This window comes from Hesperophylax consimilis, chromosome 8, assembly GCF_061612785.1.
Source record: "Hesperophylax consimilis isolate HC1 chromosome 8, BYU_Hcon_1.0, whole genome shotgun sequence".
Lineage (NCBI taxonomy): Eukaryota > Metazoa > Arthropoda > Insecta > Trichoptera > Limnephilidae > Hesperophylax > Hesperophylax consimilis.
Genome location: NC_142843.1, coordinates 18378415 through 18400534, shown reverse-complemented (window position 1 = coordinate 18400534; position 22120 = coordinate 18378415). Strand labels below are relative to the sequence as shown.

At 33.8% G+C, this 22120-nt stretch overlaps 1 protein-coding gene across 2 annotated transcripts in view; it reads left to right on the top strand.

Annotated features, from left to right (window-relative positions):
- Arms (Ankyrin repeat-rich membrane spanning) overlaps positions 1-22120 on the top strand; it is a 131375-nt gene that overhangs the window by 19693 nt on the left and 89562 nt on the right. The window contains exon 1 of one of the 2 annotated variants that reach the window (XM_089634995.1): positions 17085-18021. The exons of the other annotated variant lie outside the window; for it this stretch is intronic. Within the exon in view, the coding sequence (XP_089491121.1) occupies positions 17533-18021 (489 nt within the window). The 5' untranslated portion in view covers positions 17085-17532. Of the gene's footprint in view, positions 1-17084; positions 18022-22120 lie in introns of those variants that run through there. 2 annotated transcript variants of the gene reach the window in all.

The following is a 22120-nucleotide window of genomic DNA, read 5'->3' as shown; positions in this document are numbered from 1 at the left end:
AATGCTTTACCTGTATGTATACATGTATTTAAGTAAACTTAGCTCGTCGTCCCACTGGTTCAGTAACGGAACGTAATGGATACAAACTGGAGACCCTGCGTAGAAAAGTAAAGTTCACTACGGTTTGCAGAACAGTGATTGTGGAATCAGGGTCTCCGGGTTTTGTTAATTTCGTACCGTTTCCGAGCCCGTGGGACGACGGGCTAGTATACTAGTGTTAGTTTTTTTCCAAATTTCAATTTAAATTGGCGCCGTTGCTTGACACACATAATATCTGCCCTTATGGACACTCGGCCCTGCATCGACGGACTAATCAGACTCCTTTGGTTCCATTCTTAATCTCAATCTTATCTTGACATTCTTTGCTAATTTATTGAGAAACATACTTCGTACTAGTTACTACCACTTTACAATATTGAGGTTAATTATCAATGAGTATTTACTTAAACTCGACAACTTACATACATACACGGAGAGTACACTTCAACTACTTATCGTAATCAGAATAAATCAAGAGATGCAGTAAAACCTGCTTTTTGTGATAGCTATAAAAATCTTACGTAATACCCATGTAAATTTTTAAATTATTTGCGGTAGTAAATTGTCTACCTATTTATTCATTTTTTTCTTAGCCTCTTAATGAATAAGATTTATTAAAGTATTTTTCTTTCATTTAAAACAAATGAGCATAGGTATATGTACACATACAGTGTTTTTTTATCAATGATTTTTTAAAATAATTTTTAAATGTCACTACTACACAATAGTTCTGTAAAATTTTACTCGATTTTCCAACGTTTTTGGTGTTTTTTTTTCCAGAAAATATTTGTGTGTTTTTTAATACATCTATTTGAATGTTCACAATGAATTAATGCAAATCTTTGAAGCGGATATTAACTCACTTCTCGACATCCGATCGAGCTGACACTCGGCAGATAAACTCGTTGTTGATGACAAGGCATTACATCTATATATTTGGCGGTAATCACGCATACACGCTTGGACATATACGCATTTTTCTTAAATTGGATGACAATGACTGTATATATTCGTATGTAACTACGAATGCATAGCATATGCTCGGTTCCATAATAAGGTTCTATACTTGGCAATCTACTTGGTAGCAATCACGTACACACACACGGACAATTCTCTGAAATCGGATGACGTTACAGCAGTTAACATACGAAATAAATGTCGGTCCCACCCAATCGGCATTTGGCGAGGTTGGTAGAGTTGTTGACTCAAGTTCCTGGGTAGGAAGGTTCAATACTCATTCAAACTAAAAAAAAAAAGTTTTATTTTGTTTATGTTAAAAAAGACATTTTGTATATGGTAATTATGGTTTTTAATTTTTTTTTTTCATTTTGTATGATGAAAACTGTATAATTTTTTTAGGCAAAATGGTTAGATTTCTTAGGTTAAAAAAAGCCGAATGATAACTTTACCTTCTTGAGATTCGCAAAATATTGGATAAACGGGGAGGCACATCCCTGCCTTCCATCAGTAGTTTTTAAACTCATAGAACTACATACTTCAGAAAAAACGCTAAACGGTGCTTATTACTCTGAATGCAATTGTAAGGTTCGTTATACGTGATTAAACAAACCTTGGTTCTTCAAGATTATTGTATTGTAAAAATAATGTATATGGCCAAATGTTAGTTTACGTACAAAGCTACAAAATGTCAGGCATGTTTTCGTGACGCCTTCGGATCAAAATAGAAAATTTAAATGTTTTGTTTGAGATAAGAATTTTGTTATTGTTAGTACAAGCAATATCAACCTTGGAGGAATATTATTCCAAGGTATTAATTAACCTACAGGTGTTTTTTTAAAGAGCCCCTTGCTTGGGATGTGGTGTACTGGATGGATAAAAAATATTTTAATAATATTTGTTTTTGTTAGGAAGAATGATATGAAATTGAACAACGAATAAAAAAAAAGTGAAAGAACGTGAATTAAATCACGAGTCTACATTTAAACGGATTTGATAAACATTGGTATGCACCCAGTATCTTTCGGCATTTTTCGGGGTAAGAGGGGACTTCGGGTGGGTGTTGAAACAAGTTCGTAAAACTTTTGATGTGTAAAATCTTTTGGCGTGCATAGGGGCGGTAAAACTGACTCTTGCATAGCAAGCGTGGCAAGGTAGGACGACGCTCTTGCACGGAACGCGCTTCGTTCGGCTAGCTTCGAAAATCGTGGGCTCTTTCCGCCCGGCCGCCAAAACTCTGTACGATATATTTTCTTCTGTACTCTCTAAAATTGGCAATTTTTAATTTGTTGTTGTTATACTTCTTTTTGTATATTTTAATAATAATAAAATAGTTGTTTTATTATTAAAAATAAAAATCATTTTCGATGTTTCACATTTGTCAGGCATCCCGTGAGGGCTATTTTTTAACAATCACTAATACGTTCAAACTTATCCTCTTTAAAATGATTTCCTGTCCACTTTGTATCTACATTTTTGATGTAATGTGTATACCTTCTTACTGTTCATTTATTGATTTCTGGCATAAAACAAGCCTTGAGGTAAACGACAAACAATGTGTAAACAGCTGGAAGGCATGCGGGTTAGTTAATTTATATTTTTTGTGACATCACAAATACCAACTGACCAGACACAGTAGGACTTGCGGTATACCAATGTAAATTGAAAAAATATATTAGATTAAAGAGAAACTACAGTACAGGAAGATTAGGAGACTATACAGAACAATTAAGAATTCTTTTCTAATCCAGAGTGATGTTAATATCAACAACTGAACAATGTATACGAAATCAGTAAAATAATTACAATTCTAATTTTTGGCTTACTTAGCGGTGAATTCTGGGAGTTTTGCTTAAGTTTTTATTTTTTTATATATTCAATAATATTGTTATTTAGTTTATAAAAACAGTTTATTTTTAAACAAGTTCTGTGTAATTATTATTACGCGTGACAGCTGTTTCGCCCTCTGAAGGCATTATCAAACTGTGGGTAGCCCACTTACAGACGATACATTTATATTATTTGTATATAGGTATTTTAATTTCAATTACTGATTTCTTAATTGATTTCTGAGTAAAAATGTTTGAAATTATTAATGGTTATTACCCCAGGTTCAGCTCTCAAAAATGGCTCTGAACATATCTCTTTGTTCTTTGTTGTGTGCTTACTCAAGCACTACCACAAATTTCTAAAATCCTAAAACTTTAAATTCTATGAAATTCATACCAAAGTGTCCGAAAAAATGTGCTCTTTGAAAACTAGTGAAGGGACTTTCGAACGTTTTACCTGGTTTTAGAAACAAATTAGCTAAAGTTGTCGCTATTCTTGCCGACGAATATTTCCTGCAATATCTTTTGTTATGAAATTTCAGTCCCTTTTCTTTCTTATACCTACAAATTGATGTGTTTCACAAAGACTAGGCAGTTAACAAACACTTCTTCTGGTTCCTCTTCGGAGTTTGGCAATTATCAGGTAATCAACCCTGAAATAAATCCCATCCTTTAAATTCCCGACATGTCCCGACGTACCTTCGACAGTCCTTGCACCCCAAACATTAAATAAATCCTTTGCACGGCGACGTGAAATAAACTTGAAAAAACAAGTGGTGTGCCGCGCGCTACGTTTTTTAGTAATTATTTCACCCAAAGTTTTTTTCTTTTAGGGCCGAGTATTACCCTATTATTCTTCATTTAAATCGTTGGATTAAGTAGGAAGAACTAATCGAATACATGTACCCTTATTCCAAAACTTGTGTTCTCTGTAAAATTGTCTCGTCTTATGACCCACATGCCATGGAATGTTTTGTTTGCCGCTATTTAAAACGAGATTTATCCATCGAAAGGTTACAATAATTCGATGTAATATATTATCTAACATCATCAGAGGCGTGCCAAGCAATTTGCATTCCGATGGTTGCCAATTTTCATACATTTTCTACGAATTCAAGCGATGCCGACTGCAGTATCGATTTAACTATACGACTTTCAGGCATAATTTTCATAGATTTATTATAGAGATTGTTCGGTAAGCAATGGTTAGTCTATCAAATGTGGATGGGGGGGGGGGGACCCCAAGGCTGCACTGACGCACCAAAAGCAAAACCAAAAAGAATTTAATTACAAAATTGAATGTTTCATGTATGACCTATTTTTTTTCCAAAATAATACAGTAAGCTACTACTAAATGAAGGAGAGGAATTTCGGGGAAGGAAAAAAGGTACGAGGAGTGGAGAGGAATCTTATCGTCAGTTGGTCCAGGAGTGACGAACTATCCCGCTGCGGTGCAAGGCGTCAAGGGTCTCCCTCAACCAGTCTCCAGATCCAGCCCGCCACGCAATAAATTGACAGACGCATCCGCCGCCAAGACGTAGAAAAACCTCACCGTGAACCCAGGCATCCCTTCTAAGTCACCAAACGTAGCGAACCACTCGGGAGCGACCTATTATGGCAGAGGTGTTGGTTATCCAATAAATATTGTCCCAAATTATAATACTTACCTATGTTGCAAACGGTCAAAAAACTTGTGAATTACGGACGCGTACCTCAGGATATTTACGTACTTTATTGTTTTTAATAAGTTCTATCATAACTTTCAATTCTTTTAGACGCTACCTATTAACGTAAACAGTGGTTTTTTTCAATTATTGAAGTAAAGTAAATTAATATTTTCCACCGGGAAAACTATTTCCCGCGTTTCCTGTGTTTTTATTATTATTATAAGTATTAGGGTGGAAAAAAATAGAATTTCGTTCATCACAATTTTTATGATTTATTCAATGCTTGATTTCCGCGGAAGTATTTATTTTGCGTTTGGCGCGCTGAAACTAACATTGTGATATTGGCGACAAGATTCAGTAGAGTCAGTCCTCAGTATTGTTGATTTTTTTTATATGCAGTAGTACCTTGGCAGAAAAATCGGCCCATAATTGCCATATTTATGGTACAACGCCAAAGAAAATAATAATTTGACCCTTTTAGCTCCGCAGTATTGTTTCCACGTATAGAGCATATTTTGCGCTGATAACACCTTAGATAATTATTTTTAATTTTATTGGGGTACATTTTTTTGCTTTATTGTTGTAATTTATTTCTAATTCAACTTTAATTTATGTGGGTTTACTGCCAAATCACTATGAATACAGGTCAGTTATCTTGATAATTGATAACTACAGTTCAATAAACGCAAGGGTTCATAAAATAGTCATAAAAATATTATAAACCAAGCAGATAATAGAGCACAGTTGGAACGTTCATTAGGACTACAGTGGGCCGTTCCGAAATACGAATATCATCCCTGTATGTATACTAATTTATCCTCTTCTTTCAATTGGCAAACATAGCTCTAATTATTATTGTTATGATCCGTAACGTTTTTCGTAAATGATGTCCACTTTATTAATTAATAGTACCAATTCCATTTAAACGACGTCCCATTAGGTTGAATTCATGTCATAAGTCACGCTTGGTATCATTTATTAAATAGTTTATAATTCTGTATGGATAATGGATATAAACGCATACATATCGCTACACGTGTATAGATCACACCTACAAACTAACACTACACTACATACATCACCCTGTAATGACCCACTATGAAATATTCAATATCCGTAAATTATTTATTATTAATTAACACAAAAATCGAATTATATATTTTCTTCCTAATGCTGGGACACCTTTGTTAAAATACACCTATTTGAATTTCACTTCTGTTTTCGGTAATGAATAAATGCAAATCTTTGAATCGGAAATTAACCCACTTCTCGACCTTCGTTCGAGCTGAAACTCGGCATATAAACTCGCTGTCGGTGATAATGCATTTCTGCAACTTTTGGTGGCATTTGGCATTCACGTACACACATCTGCATTTCTCTGAAATCGGATGAATTTACAGCATTTAATATACGAAATAAATGTTGGTCCCACCCGATCGGCATTTGACGAAGTATCTCTAGTTCTTGGGAAGAAAGGTTCAATCCTGCGAACCATTTTTTTTTATTTCTAAAAGGCTATTTAAAATAGATATATTATAGTAAATAACTTTGTTTTTTGCTTTTTCATGATTCTTAAAAGAATCGTTATAAGGTGGGAAATTGTCAGTCGTTGTTTTTTCATTAAAATTTTCTATTATAACAATGTTTCTGTTTGTGATTCGATTATGGCCATCGCTGTCATAGGTAAATGAACTGATACATTTTAGTATTCACAAATTGATTACAATCTGGCTAAGGCCTTTGTACTGTGAAGTATTCAATCGATGAGAATTTCACCTTGGCGTGCTATTATTGTCTCGACTCCCTTTCTCTCCCTAATACTTAAAATTCAAATCCACCGAAGCAGCTTAGTTGATTTATCACTTTTTTAAATCGCCTACCTTATGTATTTCGCGTTTGACATTGTACATATTGCTAGACACAATTGGAATAGTCACACCGCCCATTCTTGCACACCTTGCCAAACTATTCAATATACATATAATATTTTTTAAATGTTTGTAAAAATATGCATACCTTCTTGATAGAAAGGGTAGGTTTTTTTTTAGTAGGTCTGAATTACAGAAAACATTCCCGGGTTACGAATAAGCTACCAATATTATAATGTCTTTCTATATATTTTTTAATATTACTGTAAGCGGAAAATGTTCCTTGCGCAATGATGAAGCACTTAGCTAGCAGAGGACTAAGCCCACGTTACCTGGGTGGGTATCCGAAGTTTAGGACCACTCGACCAACTAATTATTCTATCTCTTTTTATTAAAATGAATTTAATTAACTTCAGTGATGCACAGCCCCAATTTATTCATTTTCAATATATTAGCGCGCCGCAGGGGGTGGAGTCCTTCAGCTTGACAAAGTTCATTTTGCAGTTAGTTATTTTTAAAATGTAATAACGGTGCAAAGGTCCCAACTGTCGTAATAAACCAAAAATTAAATAAGTACTCACCTTCCTAAAATATTGCATCTCGTAATAACTTTATAATTTTTGGATAAAAATTTCTAAAAAATATATACCTTAATTCATAATTTAAATTTACAATTCAAATTTGATCGAATAATCTTTATTATAATTTTTGTTTCCAAACCAATAAATGCTGTCGTGTTTTTATTCATTTGAAATTTTAAAGAACAAGTCGTATGTTTGTAATTTTTTACCCTTTAATATGTTTAGATTTTTTATATAAAGCATCCAAAAATCCGAACGAATGCTTTTAAATAAGAACTTTTATTACGAAATATTATAAAATATTCTCTCAATTTCGTATGTTTTAAAGAGCCAAAAATATCAATTGAAGGGCTAACATTTAAAGATAATATCGTCGTTAAAGGATTGTGTTGGTATCACTGCCTTGGATTAATCTGAATCGCGTAGGGAGGGTTATTCCGAAACCGGTCGACAATTCAAATAAATTAAGTGTTTACAACACAGTCAAGCTGCAGCAACAATGTCAAACTTTTGATAGTAAAGTTTAGTTTCATACGTTTTTTTATTAATATTCGCTGCAGTGGCAAGTATCAACTACCTAACTTAAGCATTTACTAATTTATTTATTTGTTTACTATGATTTGTATTGTCATAATTATATTTCCTAATGTTTTCCCCACTGGGATTATAATATAATCTAATACCTATTACACTAGTTAGGATGTGTGCTACATTTTTTGTATGTCTTTAAACTTAACATTTGACAATGTAAATCTAAAAGCTAACATAGTTTGTTTTGATTATATTTATATTACTTGGACATTATACAGGTTGTCTCACTTCAATCAGTCTGTGTTTGGTTGTAATATGTTCTTGCTTGTTGGATGTAAGGTATGTTCTAATAGATGAACAATGAACAGTCTTAGTTACAAAAATTCCCTAATACGCTGCTGCAGCTCCGGTATAGCTAGCTATACGGTGAGGAGGGTTGTGTATTGTTCAGGTTAAAATATTTACTCATAATATTCATGCAAGATCTTTTTAGACTGGCATCACTAGACCACTTTGTTTCGATCCTCAAAAACACGGTCATTTTTTGCATTTCAACTTCACGTTTCTTCAGATGACATTTGCGATGTCATTCGCCCGGTCTGTTTTGAATTCCGTATTTGCTTTGGTAAATCGATATTTCGATTTAAAATATTCTTCTGAAAGTGTTGCCAATGGGTATTTTCAGTGCGCGGCTGATCGATAGTTGTGTAATCAAACAGATCTTTAGCAAAGTCCGCGATCTCCGTCTTAATACCATAGTAATAGTACGTTCCTAATCCTGGGGTCGGACGGTTTAAAAATCTGTCAGCCACTAATACTGCAGTATTACGGTCGGTATACGCAGTACGCACGCGCGTGATTATGTATAACGTTTTCTACTAACCTGTTCTTATTCCTCCGTATTATCTATTATGAGTAAGACGGTATGTGTATTATTTTTTGAGAGTATAAATGAGTATGGTTTTGGCATAGAGTTGTTTTAGTTATACACGATATTTAGATTTTGAATATTTGGTATGGTCAAGTTTTGATAGGTACTTAGAGTAGTATTTTCAAGATTTGCCCTTTTGTGTTATAATCAGGGGAATTAAAGTGGCGTTATTTGTATTTCCTCATCCAATTATTCCATCTTCTAATAATGATTGTAATGGCCGAGTGGGTTCTAATGAGTTCTCTTTTGTCAATAACATTACTGAATTATTGGTTTGTTCATTAACAATATATTAGTTTATTTAAAATAATGACATCCCGCAGTATTAATTCCCGTATCGTCATGTTAATAATTATTTTTATACAAATAAAATTTGGTGGGAATCCCAATTCGGCAGTTTGGCATAAAATACTGCCGTTTTGTGACCTTTGACTTTGTACCTCGAAGCCAAATAGAGTAGTCGAGTATTGAGCGCTCTTGAGTCACGTCATACCTTCTGCCAGCAGTGAATAGTGAGTGGTGAACCAGATCTGGCACATGAATCGATCAACTTGTGAGAACGCTGGGAATTGGGAACTGTGCCGTTTTATTACATAGTATTTGTGTCCATCGAGCTAAATAGTATGAATACAGAAACAGTATTATACAGGAGGTCAGAAAGTAAATATCGATATTTGAGAAAAAAAAAGTCTCACTGTACGACTGTGATTTTCCATGAGATTACTTTTTGTGTAGTAAATTTAAATTTTATGGCTTTCGTATTTCCTTAAAAAACAAAAGTTTATAAGTCCTAATTTGGGTGGTAATAGGTTATCGATTAATCGATAAGCTATTAATTAAAAAAATAAATAGTTTTTTTTAACTTAATCTAATATTCAGTTATTAATTACTACCAGAGAGGCGATTCCAGTTCTACACAATAAGAAATTGTCCTTAACCTTAAAATTCCTTATTCTGTAATAGGACCCGAATCGTTCCTCAGAGTTCATATTCTACACGGAGATAAATGATTACGGCTGATTTATTAAAATCCTGTTAAAAACGTGATGGCACGCCATTTCCTAACAAACTATCAGTACATTTAGAATATATCTGAAACTGAACACGTATTCATGCAGGTGCGCTTAACCTAATAAATTAAATGACGAAATGCGAAAATATGAGATTTTTTATGAATGTTCGGATATCACCATAACATATTCGTATTTTACCGACAGTTTGTTAGGAAACCTGTCAATTCATCCGTTAAAGACCTGCAGTCCCGTTTTTAACAGGAAGATGAATAATTTACTCAGATTTTTATAAAATTAGCAAAATTTTATATCAGAATGTTTTCTCCGTGTACAGATTAATAATTTATAATATCAAACTTGAAATTTTTGGTTTATTACGTTATATTTTAGCAAGGAAAATGGTAATTTTACCCAATTAATATAATGCTACTGCCGATTGCATTATGGTATAAAAATCATGTTTTTGATTGATTTTTGGGATTCCTCTGTTCATTAATACTAATAAATAAATAAATTATTGATGACATTCAATAAACCTATGTACCTTCAATACCTCCAAGCTTTCCGGTGCTCAGTTCTGCTTTTTGTTGTTTCAAAAATATTATATATAGTGGACCCCGCAATTCGTTATTGCTAATGTCTTTCACTTCTTCCACCATTCACTACTGTATACCACAATGTTACTGTTAAAAAACTACATTACATCGACTTTAACTCGACTCTGTATCTCATTCCGCTGCAGAGATATTGGGTTAAGCATCCTCAGGCGTCCCCGACTTCTTCTGCCATTCTAAACACTCCTAACACTAATAATAACAAACTTTCAGCGATATCGGTCGACTACTTTTCTAGTTTTGCAAGCACAACCATACTCGGGCTGAATTTTCATATATTAAAAAGATTATGTGATTGATTTCTCATTTAATGATCAGCAATAACAAAAATTACTTTGTTGTTCGTTTATGTCACTCCCTGTATAATATATTTTGCAGCGCGACTTTCAATATACATATCATATTTAGGTTTTGCGCATTGCACGATGTTTAATATGCACACGACATACCACACGCCAAATGCATTCGTTTTTATTACATGGGATATGGTAGGAATTCCACTTTTAATACTTTTCCACTACGAAACTTTTCTCATGAAATGTTGCTTTTCTGGTGGTAATTTCTTGAGTATAACTAACTTTTCCTATAAAAAATAAAGGTGTTTTTACACGGAGAAAAATGAATATTGCTAATCTATTAAGAATCTCTTCAAATGATTCGTCATCTTGTTAAAAATGGGATTGCCGTCCCTTAATGAATGCATTGATAGGTTTCCTATTAAACTTTTAGTAAAAGAGGAATGTATTGTCACAAGGTCGGAACACGTGTTCGTGAAACTCATTATATTTTCGTGCATGAATACGTGTTCCTATATATGAGAAATTTACTAAAAGTTTATCAGGAAACAACCTGCAATCCCGTTTGTAAACGGAATATGAATAATTTGAAGAGATTTAAAAAATAATCAGCGATACTTATTTTTCACCGTGTATACGCATTGTTTTCTGATATTTCAAACGATAAAACGGAAACAAGAATTAAAATAAACAGTGTGTATGGATAACAAATAATTATAAGCAATAATTAGTCATCCGAAATACTAATACAAATTGAAAATATCTCCCGAGTAAAAATAAATGCCGCCAACGGGAACCCTTTGTGCTATGCATAAAACCTTATAAACGTTAGTTTATCATTAAAAAAATAATAGTGTGTATGGAAATTTGATACTACGAAGTAGAAGATTTATTTATACGAAGGAAAGAGAATGTGAATATCCTCTCTTCTATTATTATTGGATAACTCTCATTATCATATTTCAGATTGTATTTATTTTTAGATTGATGTGGTTTTGCATAAACATATAAACTTATAAGCGATATAACATTAATTTTACGTTCAGATAGAAATCAAAACTGTATTAAACCATAGAAATACACACGCATAAAATATATGATATACCAATTTATCGTTACAAAATCGACTGCTGGAATTCCCAGATTTCAGTCGTCTTCCTTATCATTACATTTAATCGTAACCAAACAAGCTGATTTACCAGATGGTGTGATGTGTGACATATACAGTACCCGAACATAATATCCACCATAATGTTCGTTATTTATGTATTTTTGTCTTAATTTAAAATATATATTCAACGGCCACATTTATTGATTTTATTTATTAATTTATTCCTAACTGCACACTTGTTTTGAAACGTATAAAAAACAACACGTGACTATCGATAGCAATTTTTCGTTTAACGACTTGCTTTTTTATTATTATTAACTCGATTTCGATGCTTTTTAAAAGATATTTATGTTTACCAGCTGAAATCAACCCCGTAGCGACCGAATATCAATAAATAAAAGTTTTACCATAAAATGTGTTCTTTTGTCTGTGATAAACCACGCTATATTCTCGTGGTTTGGCCTATTTCAGCATATCGCTCGCTGTACATTAGGTACCATTTGGAATGTATGTAAGCCAGCCCCATTACTGTAGATATTTAATCTCTTCAAATTATTCATATTCCGTGTACAAACGGGATTGCAGGCTGTTTCCTGATAAACTTTGAGTAAATTTCTCGTATATAGGAACACGAATTCATGCACAAAAATATCATGAGTTTCACGTACACGTGTTCCGACGTCTTGACAATACATTCCTCTTTTACTAAAAGTTTAATAGGGAACCTATCAATTCATTCGTTAAGGGACGGCAATCCCGTTTTTAACAAGATTACGAATAATTTGAGAAGATTCTTAATAAATTAGCAATATTCATTTTTCTCCGTGTAAAAAATACCATTCTTTTTTATAGGAAAAGTTATACTCAAGAAATTTCCACCAGAAAAGATATTATTCATGATAAAAATTACGTAAGTATTAAAAGTAGAATGTAAAGCCAGTCCCATTAACAGATTTTTTCTAACATTACGTCAATGGCTTGTATCAAATATTTGATGAACATTCATTTGTTCTTAAAAACCAATTTAATCCTAATCGGCATGCTGTGCAGCAATTTTTTTTGCTGATGTTTTATTTAATTTTTTATGTTCTTGGTTATGATGCCATACTTTAACGAGTTCATCGATTAGGTTTTGCTTAGTGGTTATATATATATTTTTTTTTTCAATTCTTTCTTCACATTTGACCATAGATTTTCGATAAGGTTCATATCGCGGCTATTTCCAAGCTATGGAGCATTGGAATCTGCATATCTAGAAGATATTTTTGTTTCATTGTGGCAGGGAGCCTTGTCGTGCGTGATGTTCCATCACAGGATTAATCATTTTTGTGATTTATTTTTATTTTTTTACATCTCTTTTATAATTTACTCCAATAATCTGTACACATTTGTAGATTCTCCAGTATCACACTCCGTGAACCACAGCGGATCGGTTGCCGGATACCGTGTGTATCCGCATATGTTATAATTTTACGTCGTAAAGTATAAAGGTGGGCCTATTGCCAGGTGGCAACCAATCCAGATTTCGGTATTTTTATTATTTCGACTAAGTCTTTACAATCTGGGAGGCGGGTGTGTGTACCACCGCCCCGGGAACCATTTATTGGATAACCAACACATCTGCCATAGGTCACCCTAAGGGGTTCGCTATGTTTGGTGGCTTAGCAGGGTTGCGCGGGTTCGTGGGGTGAGGTTTGTCCAGGCTTTGGCGGCGGGTGCCTCTGCCCACCAACTGCGTAGCGGGCTTAACGTCTGTCACCCCCGGACCCTCAGATTCCTACCCAACTCTTATACCTTTTTCCATCCCAGAACTTCATCTCCTTCCATTCCTAAAAAATACCCTCCACACAACATCGCCAAAGATGACCTAGGCGTATTATTGTCCTCAGGGCCTCCTGTGTGGAGCTAATGTTAAAAAAAATCCCTGAATGTGTTACAATCATCACTGTGGAAATAAATAATTTTGATGGACGTAGCATTTTGTACATTCAATTATTTATTCAGTTGTTGTTATCTGTCGCTCATTATTATCTTTATGTATCAACCAACCCCACAGTGAAGGGTATATACTATATACGTCTAGATTGCGTGTCTCAAATAGTTACCGGTGTCTTTATGCGATCAACCCAAAGTTATGAAGACTTCGTAATAATTTAATTAATTGGACCAAACAAAGTGTTCCAGGGTTGCTCAATTTGAATTTTATGGAAGACATGAAAGTTACAAGCCACATGCAACTAAACACGTCTCAAAAATGTGTTTTACTGCAAAAATATACTACTGTATACTGATCAGAATTTCAAAGCGCCTATTTTTGAAGTGATTACTGATTGTGATTACTTGTTAGAATGATTAATTTACTACAGTACCCATATTATTGTCATTACTGATTAAAGTGATTAATTTACTACATACCTATATTATTGTGATTACTGATTAGTGTGATTAATTTACTACATTACCCATATTATTGTGATTACTCATTAAGAGTGATTAATTTAGTACAGTAACCATATTATTGTGATTACTGATTAGTGTGATTAATTTACTACAGTACCCATATTATTGTGATTACTGGTTAGAATTATTAATTTACTACAGTACCCATATTATTGTGATAACTGATTAGTGTGATTAATTTACTACATTACCCATATTATTGTGATTACTGATTAGTTTGATTACTGATCAGAGTGATTAATTTACTACAGTACCCATATTATTGTGATTACTGATTAGAGTGATTAATTTACTACATACCCATATTATTGATTTTATTTCTCTTGATAGTTTGAAGACAACGTGCTTTTGCCAACTTCCTAATTGATAGAGTCATTATTTTGTTGATGAACAAATTTTATTTGACTGTTCTAAATTACGTTAATTACAAAACATTTTTTTACTCAAATTCATTAAACTATCTTCGAACCATGATTTTATACATTAAGTACACATTATAAGTGCAAGTTTGACATAAATATAATATAATGACTTAATTGCCACTCATGTTAAGTATTTCCAATTTGACAGTGTATTTCCCCACATGGAATTAGCTCATCATATCAATCAAAAATTAATAAACTTACCAGTATATCTCTGAAATAAGAATAACACAATGAAACGAATAAACTCAGGAAGGTGCTTACTAATGTAATACAATTTTAATGAGGTCTGTTGTCTTATTTTGCAAACAAACATTTTATTTCGTCTACAAAACATGTTTTTTTAGATATCCAGCTCGCAATATCTTTTACAACGTATACGAATTCAGTGCTTCCTTTTAAATAATAATAAATATACAGTCAGGTATAATAATTTTATTTTGTAAATTGTGGTAATATTATTTGGTACTGAAACCGAACAATGAGCCATAATAGGATTGAACCTAAAATTAATGAATAATTTATTAAGTATTATGTCAACGAATATATTATTATCCTGTACCACATTATTATGACAGCGTGTTAATATTGGTTTATTATTATGGAAATTTGTACTGTTTTTGTATTTTTTTTACTAGAATGTTTACCTAAATAAATACATTAAAATGTGTAAACAATTATTTTGTTCATTCGACAAGCCTATATAAGCCTTTTAATGAATACTGGGTTTATATGTATGAGTTTAATGTTTATTTTAAAAATTGTATTCATATAGTTTTCTTATAGATACAAAATATTTTTGTTTGTTAATAAATCTCAAGCTGGGGAAACCACCAACAATTCGACACTAATAAATTGCACCTCGATAAATATCAACCTAACCTTTAACTTATGACCTATGATGACCTTTGACGCTTCGATATTTTGATATTATTTATTTATAAATAAGTTTCTTATTTCTGATTCCATATTTTAATATATAAAAATCACGTGTTACTGTGTTCGTACACGCTAATCTCCGAAACCGCCCAACCGATTTCAATGAAATTTTGTGAATGTTATTGTTGGTTCCAGGTTGAAATATATTATGGTTTTGGACCCAAAAAAAATTTGTAAAAAAAAATTTTTAAACATTTTTTCAGATTTTTCATTAAAAAATACATACCACCACAAATTTTAACTTCCTTACATAGAAGACGGTATGTGGCAGGACAACTTATTATATTATAATATGCATTCCAAATGGTTGAGTTAAATTGTAACTGATGTCTAATCTTAACACGTAATACCCGGAGGTTCAAAATAAAACACATGCGGCGATGGTGGGTCCAGATTGACCCGGCTGAAATGATGAAATTAAAAGGCTTTTTAAACAAAGTCACAAACAAAAATCACAATACTAGAAATGTGCCCGAATGGTTGACAACATCTGCGCGGGACTGTGAGAGACAAAGACGGAAGGACAGAGCAAGAGATAATATGCTGTTTCGTCGGCTGCTCGAATTCAACTGAGAAGAAATGGAATTTTTGCGTGTTTTTATACACAATTATTCTAATAACTTTTTTAAAACGTGTCCGATTTTAATAATTTTTGAGTCGTAGTGTGGGTAAATATTTGATGAAAGAATAGACAAGAGGAAATTAGCCTAAACGAGATATTTGCGGCAAAATATTTTATTTAAAAAACACTGGGTCAAATCAGACCGATCACCGGAGTCGAGGTGTTAATATATAAAAATTCAACCTGCGTATGTTTGCACTTGCAAAACTCGACAAGTAGTCAGGAGTGTTTAGAGATGTTAGAATTGTAGAAGAATTCGGGCACGCCTTAACGCAATATCTCTGCACGTTCATGAGATACGGAGTCGAATTCAAGTTGATGTACCTAATGTAACATTTTGAATTGCGCCCGAGAAAGACATTAGCAATAGCGAAGCATTGCCGAGGATCCACTAGTAATATTATAAAATATATAATTTTGGTGCACATATTATATGTATCCAAGTTTGTTTAGTAACCGCCAGTTAAGATAAGAATAATTACTGATACTATCGTATGTTTATGACTATAATACCGAGTACTTGTACTTACTTATACGTTGTAGTGTTAAACAAAGACCTCTGTGTCACCGTTGATGTCACTTCCGTGAAATAACCCATTACGTCCAGTTGCAGTGTTAATTATTGGCTAATCATTCCTCCTGCTAACAATGGCGACTTATTATCCACAGTCCGACGCGCAACGGTTCAAGCACGATTGGTTTGTTTTGTTCACCCGATCAAGTAACTTACTGCCGTTACGCTGAAAATTTGTATTTTCAAATGACATGCAAATCGGATATAATGAGCCAATAAATATAAATAGTTACATCAATAAAGTTTTGGCATTACGTTAGTTGCCGATACCATGTCTACCGGTATTGCAATATTTGATCAAAATAATAGTAATCATTTTACTAGACAGTTTTACATTTTAAGTTCTGCCTTACTTAGTATTACAGAATTTCATAGTTTAAATATTTATATTAAAATGTAGTAGCCATAGCTATTGTCCGCTATCTGACGGGACGAATAATTTATATATTATGCTGTTTATTTTCCGGCTGGGTATTTTATCGGGACCTCTGTCTTTATCGCGCCAGAGTCGATAAGAGGTTTTTACCGAGTTATTTCACACGAAGCACGCCGATCATAACATGCCGAGAAAGTGATTTCTTTGACAGCCAAACAAGTGATCGCGTTTTTCTATCAGAATTAAGTCAGTTTTATTCGTCGGCCTGAGGTCGCGGCGAGTACTAGTGCCGCCAGCCGCCAGCCGCCAGTGCCGGTGCCGATTGCCCAGCCCGCCTGCCGGCGTCCCGCCACGCGCTCCATTGTGCGGATTCTCCGTACCGTAGTCCGTATTACGAGTTAGCACTTTGTAGACCGCGGTTCGCTTTGTTTTGACAGCGGCCAACGAGTGAGGATTCAAATGAGAAACAACACCACTCAACAAGTGAAACGCGCGGAATGGAATTCAATCCAGAGGTTTTGCGTGTATGTTCTCAATCAGCAAGATGTGCTCGCAGTTTGTGCTCAGTGCTTGAATTCATCACACCGGTTTTATGTGCATTCTACGTTTTCGGGAATATTCTGTGTTGACTAGAGGTCTCCGTTCGGATTCCGACTGTGTATGAACTTTTAGTTCAAGTGTGTTTCTCCCGCAAGACCGAAGATGTCGGACGCGTCGACGAGCCTCTTGGGTACGAATTCAGATCCCGAGGCGGAGGGGACCCCGTCCATGGACCGGGCCACCCCGCGGCCTTTTTCCCGGATGCTGTCCAAGACGCACTCCCATTCGGCCAGCAGGGTCGACGGGGGGAAGTTCTCGCAGGTGCCGACGGAGGAAGTTGGCATCGTGGAGGCCGACGGGTCGGACGAGTCTGACGGGGGCTGCGAGCTGGAAGCGCTGCGGGAGGAGTTGCGTTCGCGACTGACGGTGCCGGGGCGGAGGGGCTCGGTGACGGCGCCGCCCTCTCCCAGCGCCCTGCGCCGCCAGCCCCGCTCCCCGCGCCGCGCCAACCTGCTGCACCTGCCCCACATGCCCCACATGCCGCACCTGCCCCACCTACCCCATCTCCCACAGAACCCCCTCAACCACCTCGTGGCATGGAGAGAGTTCAAGGAGCGATGGGGATCAGACAACGTCTCCAAAGTTCAAGAGGTACCTATACCATCTCGACAAGATGCATATTGTGAGATTAATCACCTTTTCCCCTTCCTCATTGCACAATGAACCAGTTTTACATATTATGTCTGCATAGAATGCGTGTTGTATTAACAGTTTTAATTTGTTACATGTCTTTGCACAGTTCCATGATATTTCATCAAAATGAAAATTCAACGCACCTTTAAAAAGTGAAATAGAGTCATTAAAAGTGATGAAACAAAAACTAGATTTAATAGTTATTTAACCTAGTTTTTGTTTCATCAATTTTCATGACTTTGTATCACTTTTTGAAGGTGTGTTGAATTGTCATTTTGATGACATACCAGGTCACCCCTTTGCACATAATATGGGGAGATGCGACAGACTGTGGTTAGATGTATAATAAATATTTTTTATTCATATTTTAGATCACGCGTAACTACTGTTTTTGTTTCTGACGCGTGTTTTGAGAATCTTAAAAAAATATATAAATACATATATATTAACCAAATAACCACTGTATGTATGTGTTTCGCAGAATCCCCAGAAATAATGGGTAGGTACATGAACATACTCCGGTAGGTTCTCCCATAGCAATGTAGTTCTTCTTTATTTGCACAACATAAACAAAAGTTTGGCTATCTTGAATAATGGCACTTTGGTTACGACATAAGGCATGTGCCTACGGCCATGCGATGCATTGTTCCCTTTTGATAACGAATAAACGCACTATCAGCTCAGATATGTGCATGCGAAAGTAAGTACCTACTCGTATGTATGTTTGAATTCTAACACACATTTCTATGTCTATTTGCGTATTGTATTAGTTTACCATATAAGATACTAATGGGCTATCTACATTTCTATTTGCAAATATGCATTGCTCCATTTATGCTGCACTTAAATCCTTTTGTTTGTATAGAACGTAAATTACATTATTAAGTACATGGATTTAACCTATTAATTCGTGTTCGTATTACAGATTTATTTGGCATCGTTTATTTTTTCCGTATAAACTCCTTAAGGCGAAGCTTAATGCCAAATAACTTTGATCAATCTTTATAAGGAATTTGTGTACATTATGATTAACATTAAATATATTTTAGATAAATTGAAGGTTTTTCTATCGCTTCGCTTGAGTAGAATATAAATAAAAGATAAATTACTCAATAAAAAATATAAATGCAAACTACTAAAAAAAATTTTTTTTCAATTGAAATGTATGAACGCATAATGGAAACAACTTTAAAAAAATACAGTATTATAGCTAAGATTATCTGTGACAGTTTTACTTGATTAACTTTTTTGCTTTCTTATAAAATTATTTACAAAATAAATAAAAAACAGTTTTTTTTGCTTGAAATCGAACGTTTCTATTTAGACTCCGTTTGTCAAGCAATTTTAAAGCCTATTACCTACGATATAAGGTATACCAAGAATATACACATATTTGGCTGGTAGCTTCCTTTTAAAAATAAAACAGTTAATGCCCTGTTCGTATCGGAATTGACGTCATTCTCTAGCCAATGGCAACTGTGACAACAATGGCGACCATTGAGGCCACTTTTTGATGCTGCAGCAGTTGCCTAAAAAGAAAAAAGATGCCTGGGATTTTTTTTACTCGCAGTGTGAACAAAGCATAATTACAACGAAGTCCGTACTTATTGTGTGTTTTAAATAGAAATAAAAATAATACCTTCCGTGTAGATTTTAATAGAAACCAATGTCACCACTGACTTTTTTTGGTTAAAACTCATTTGTACGCACTCTGTCTCTCTTACACTGACTGACATTGATGTTACCGTTATATTCGGTCGAAGTGATAATGATGAAATGAATTTCTGTATTTGGAATCCGATCGTTTAAACTTTTGTATCGCGAAACACGCTCAAATCGCATGTATCTATTCAATAGATGTTTTTCCAACACTATCTCCTGTGTTATGTTTCAAGGTCATCAAAATATTTGTGTTGTTTGAAGCGGTTCAAATCACATGACATTTTAAATTTATTCCTAATGAAATTTTATCGTTTTCCTGTTCTATTGACTTATTTAAAAGCGAAGACATACTGCCTCTTCGGCACCTTAAAATGCAAAGTATTGTAGATTTTCGAAGCTACACTATTAGGCCTGTGTGAAAGACCATTCGTGTATTGATTGAATTCCCATTTACTTTGTGTATAATAAAAATGTCGTTAAGACCACCGCTGTTACTAGGTTTCTTTGGAGAAGATCAAAATGCCGCCAGAAACTAAACACTGTCCTCTATGCTAATTACTTTTCCCGACCTTTTTTTTCTATTACATAATAATAATATGTTAAAATGATTACTTTTTTCTTCAGTGCCTACATATGACTTTGTTTTTTTATGAGTTGATATTATAATTCGATTAGGAATCGATTTTAAAAATCAATTTTCTTCATTACAGGTAGCTTTCTGGCTTATTTATATAAATAAAAAATGTTAATGTTCATTTGTTCAAAATCTTAAATATCCGAAAGTTTGACACAACGTTGAATTCACAGGTGACATCTATATAACAATATTATATAGATGTCTAATAATAATATGTTATTATATAGATGTCACCTGTGACAGGTAAAATCATTTTTTGAAAAACAGCACCATCTATTAGATTTTTATTTTATTTATTTAATATATATAAGTGGGTACAGGATATAATATGAGTACATAAAAAATATATTTATGTTCGCAATCTCACCAACGAAGAAACTGGTTCTTGTGCTTGGTGAGAGAGTTACACTAATTATAAGAAAAATAGAATATCATTATGCTATAAGTAAGTATATATATAATAGGAACAATATATAAAGAGACAACATCTAAATACAGTGGAGATGAGTATAGACTGATAATAAATATCAATGAAGGGAAAAACAGGCAATTATTTAGTTAATTATTTCTGAAAGAGTAACTTCAGTTTTAGTTTAAGTATGAATATCCTTTAATTTCCTTATTTCAATCGGAAGGTTGTTGAAATACTTTATTCCTAAATATTTATAGTTATTTTGCATTTGTTTGGTATTACATTTTGGAATTTTGATATTGTATTGATATCTTTTAGATAAGTGGGTTTCAAATTTTTTGATTATATTATCTTAATAAATTTGGATAATTGCATTTTTCTTGAATATATTTTCTACTCGGGGCACCCCGAAATCTGTAAATAGCGTTTCTATTGGATACGTGGGGGGTTTCTTGTGTGTTTTTTTATACAGCGCCATTTGTTGGACGTAAAAGCAACACGCGCTATTGTTTCTATGTCTTTACAGACAGACTGAGCCAACGCGTGGCGGGGTACAGCTAGTATTTAAATAAATTCGTAGCCCGTGCGCACTTTATTCGTTTTCACTAATTTTAACATTCATTTTTAAAAAAACTCTACCGAGTAATAGCGGCTTTAGCCCAGATTATTGAAAACTATTTACAAAAAATATAAATATATTACGGTCACAAAATACACATTAATGATAATTACGCCTTTTCAATCCATCTATAAATATGTATAGTCACAAGCCGCCGCGCCCTTGATTTTCAATAGTCATAAATATACCAATGCAACGTGATCACTTCAAAAGATGCATACTAACACGAAAATTGCATTCGTTATTGCTGAGTTATCGCATAATTTAATTTATGTGTACACTTGTACGTACAGGTAAATATTTCACATAATTTGGCTGAGATTTATAATAAAAATTGATTCATGGTTGTTTACATCTAATTTTAACATTTTTAACCCCTGAAGTTTCTTTATTAATTATAAATATTCATTGTACGCCTAACTGTTTCAAAGATTATATTTTTATTCAAAATATTGATACATCAAGTTAGAATGCTAAAAATAATCTACAACCTTGAATGAGATATTTTTGTAAACAAACCAAATGTTATTGATGATTTGTTGAGAAGGTCGCTTACGTGATGATATTAAGAAAAAAAATGTTTGAAACTTCAACTTACAATTATCAAAATATGTATCGTTTTTTAATATTCAAAAATCTCACTTGCATTGCAATTGTCATGCCAAGCGAAGTAATGATAATACGCGTGTTTTTGGTTTGAAAATTTGATCGCCTATATACATATACA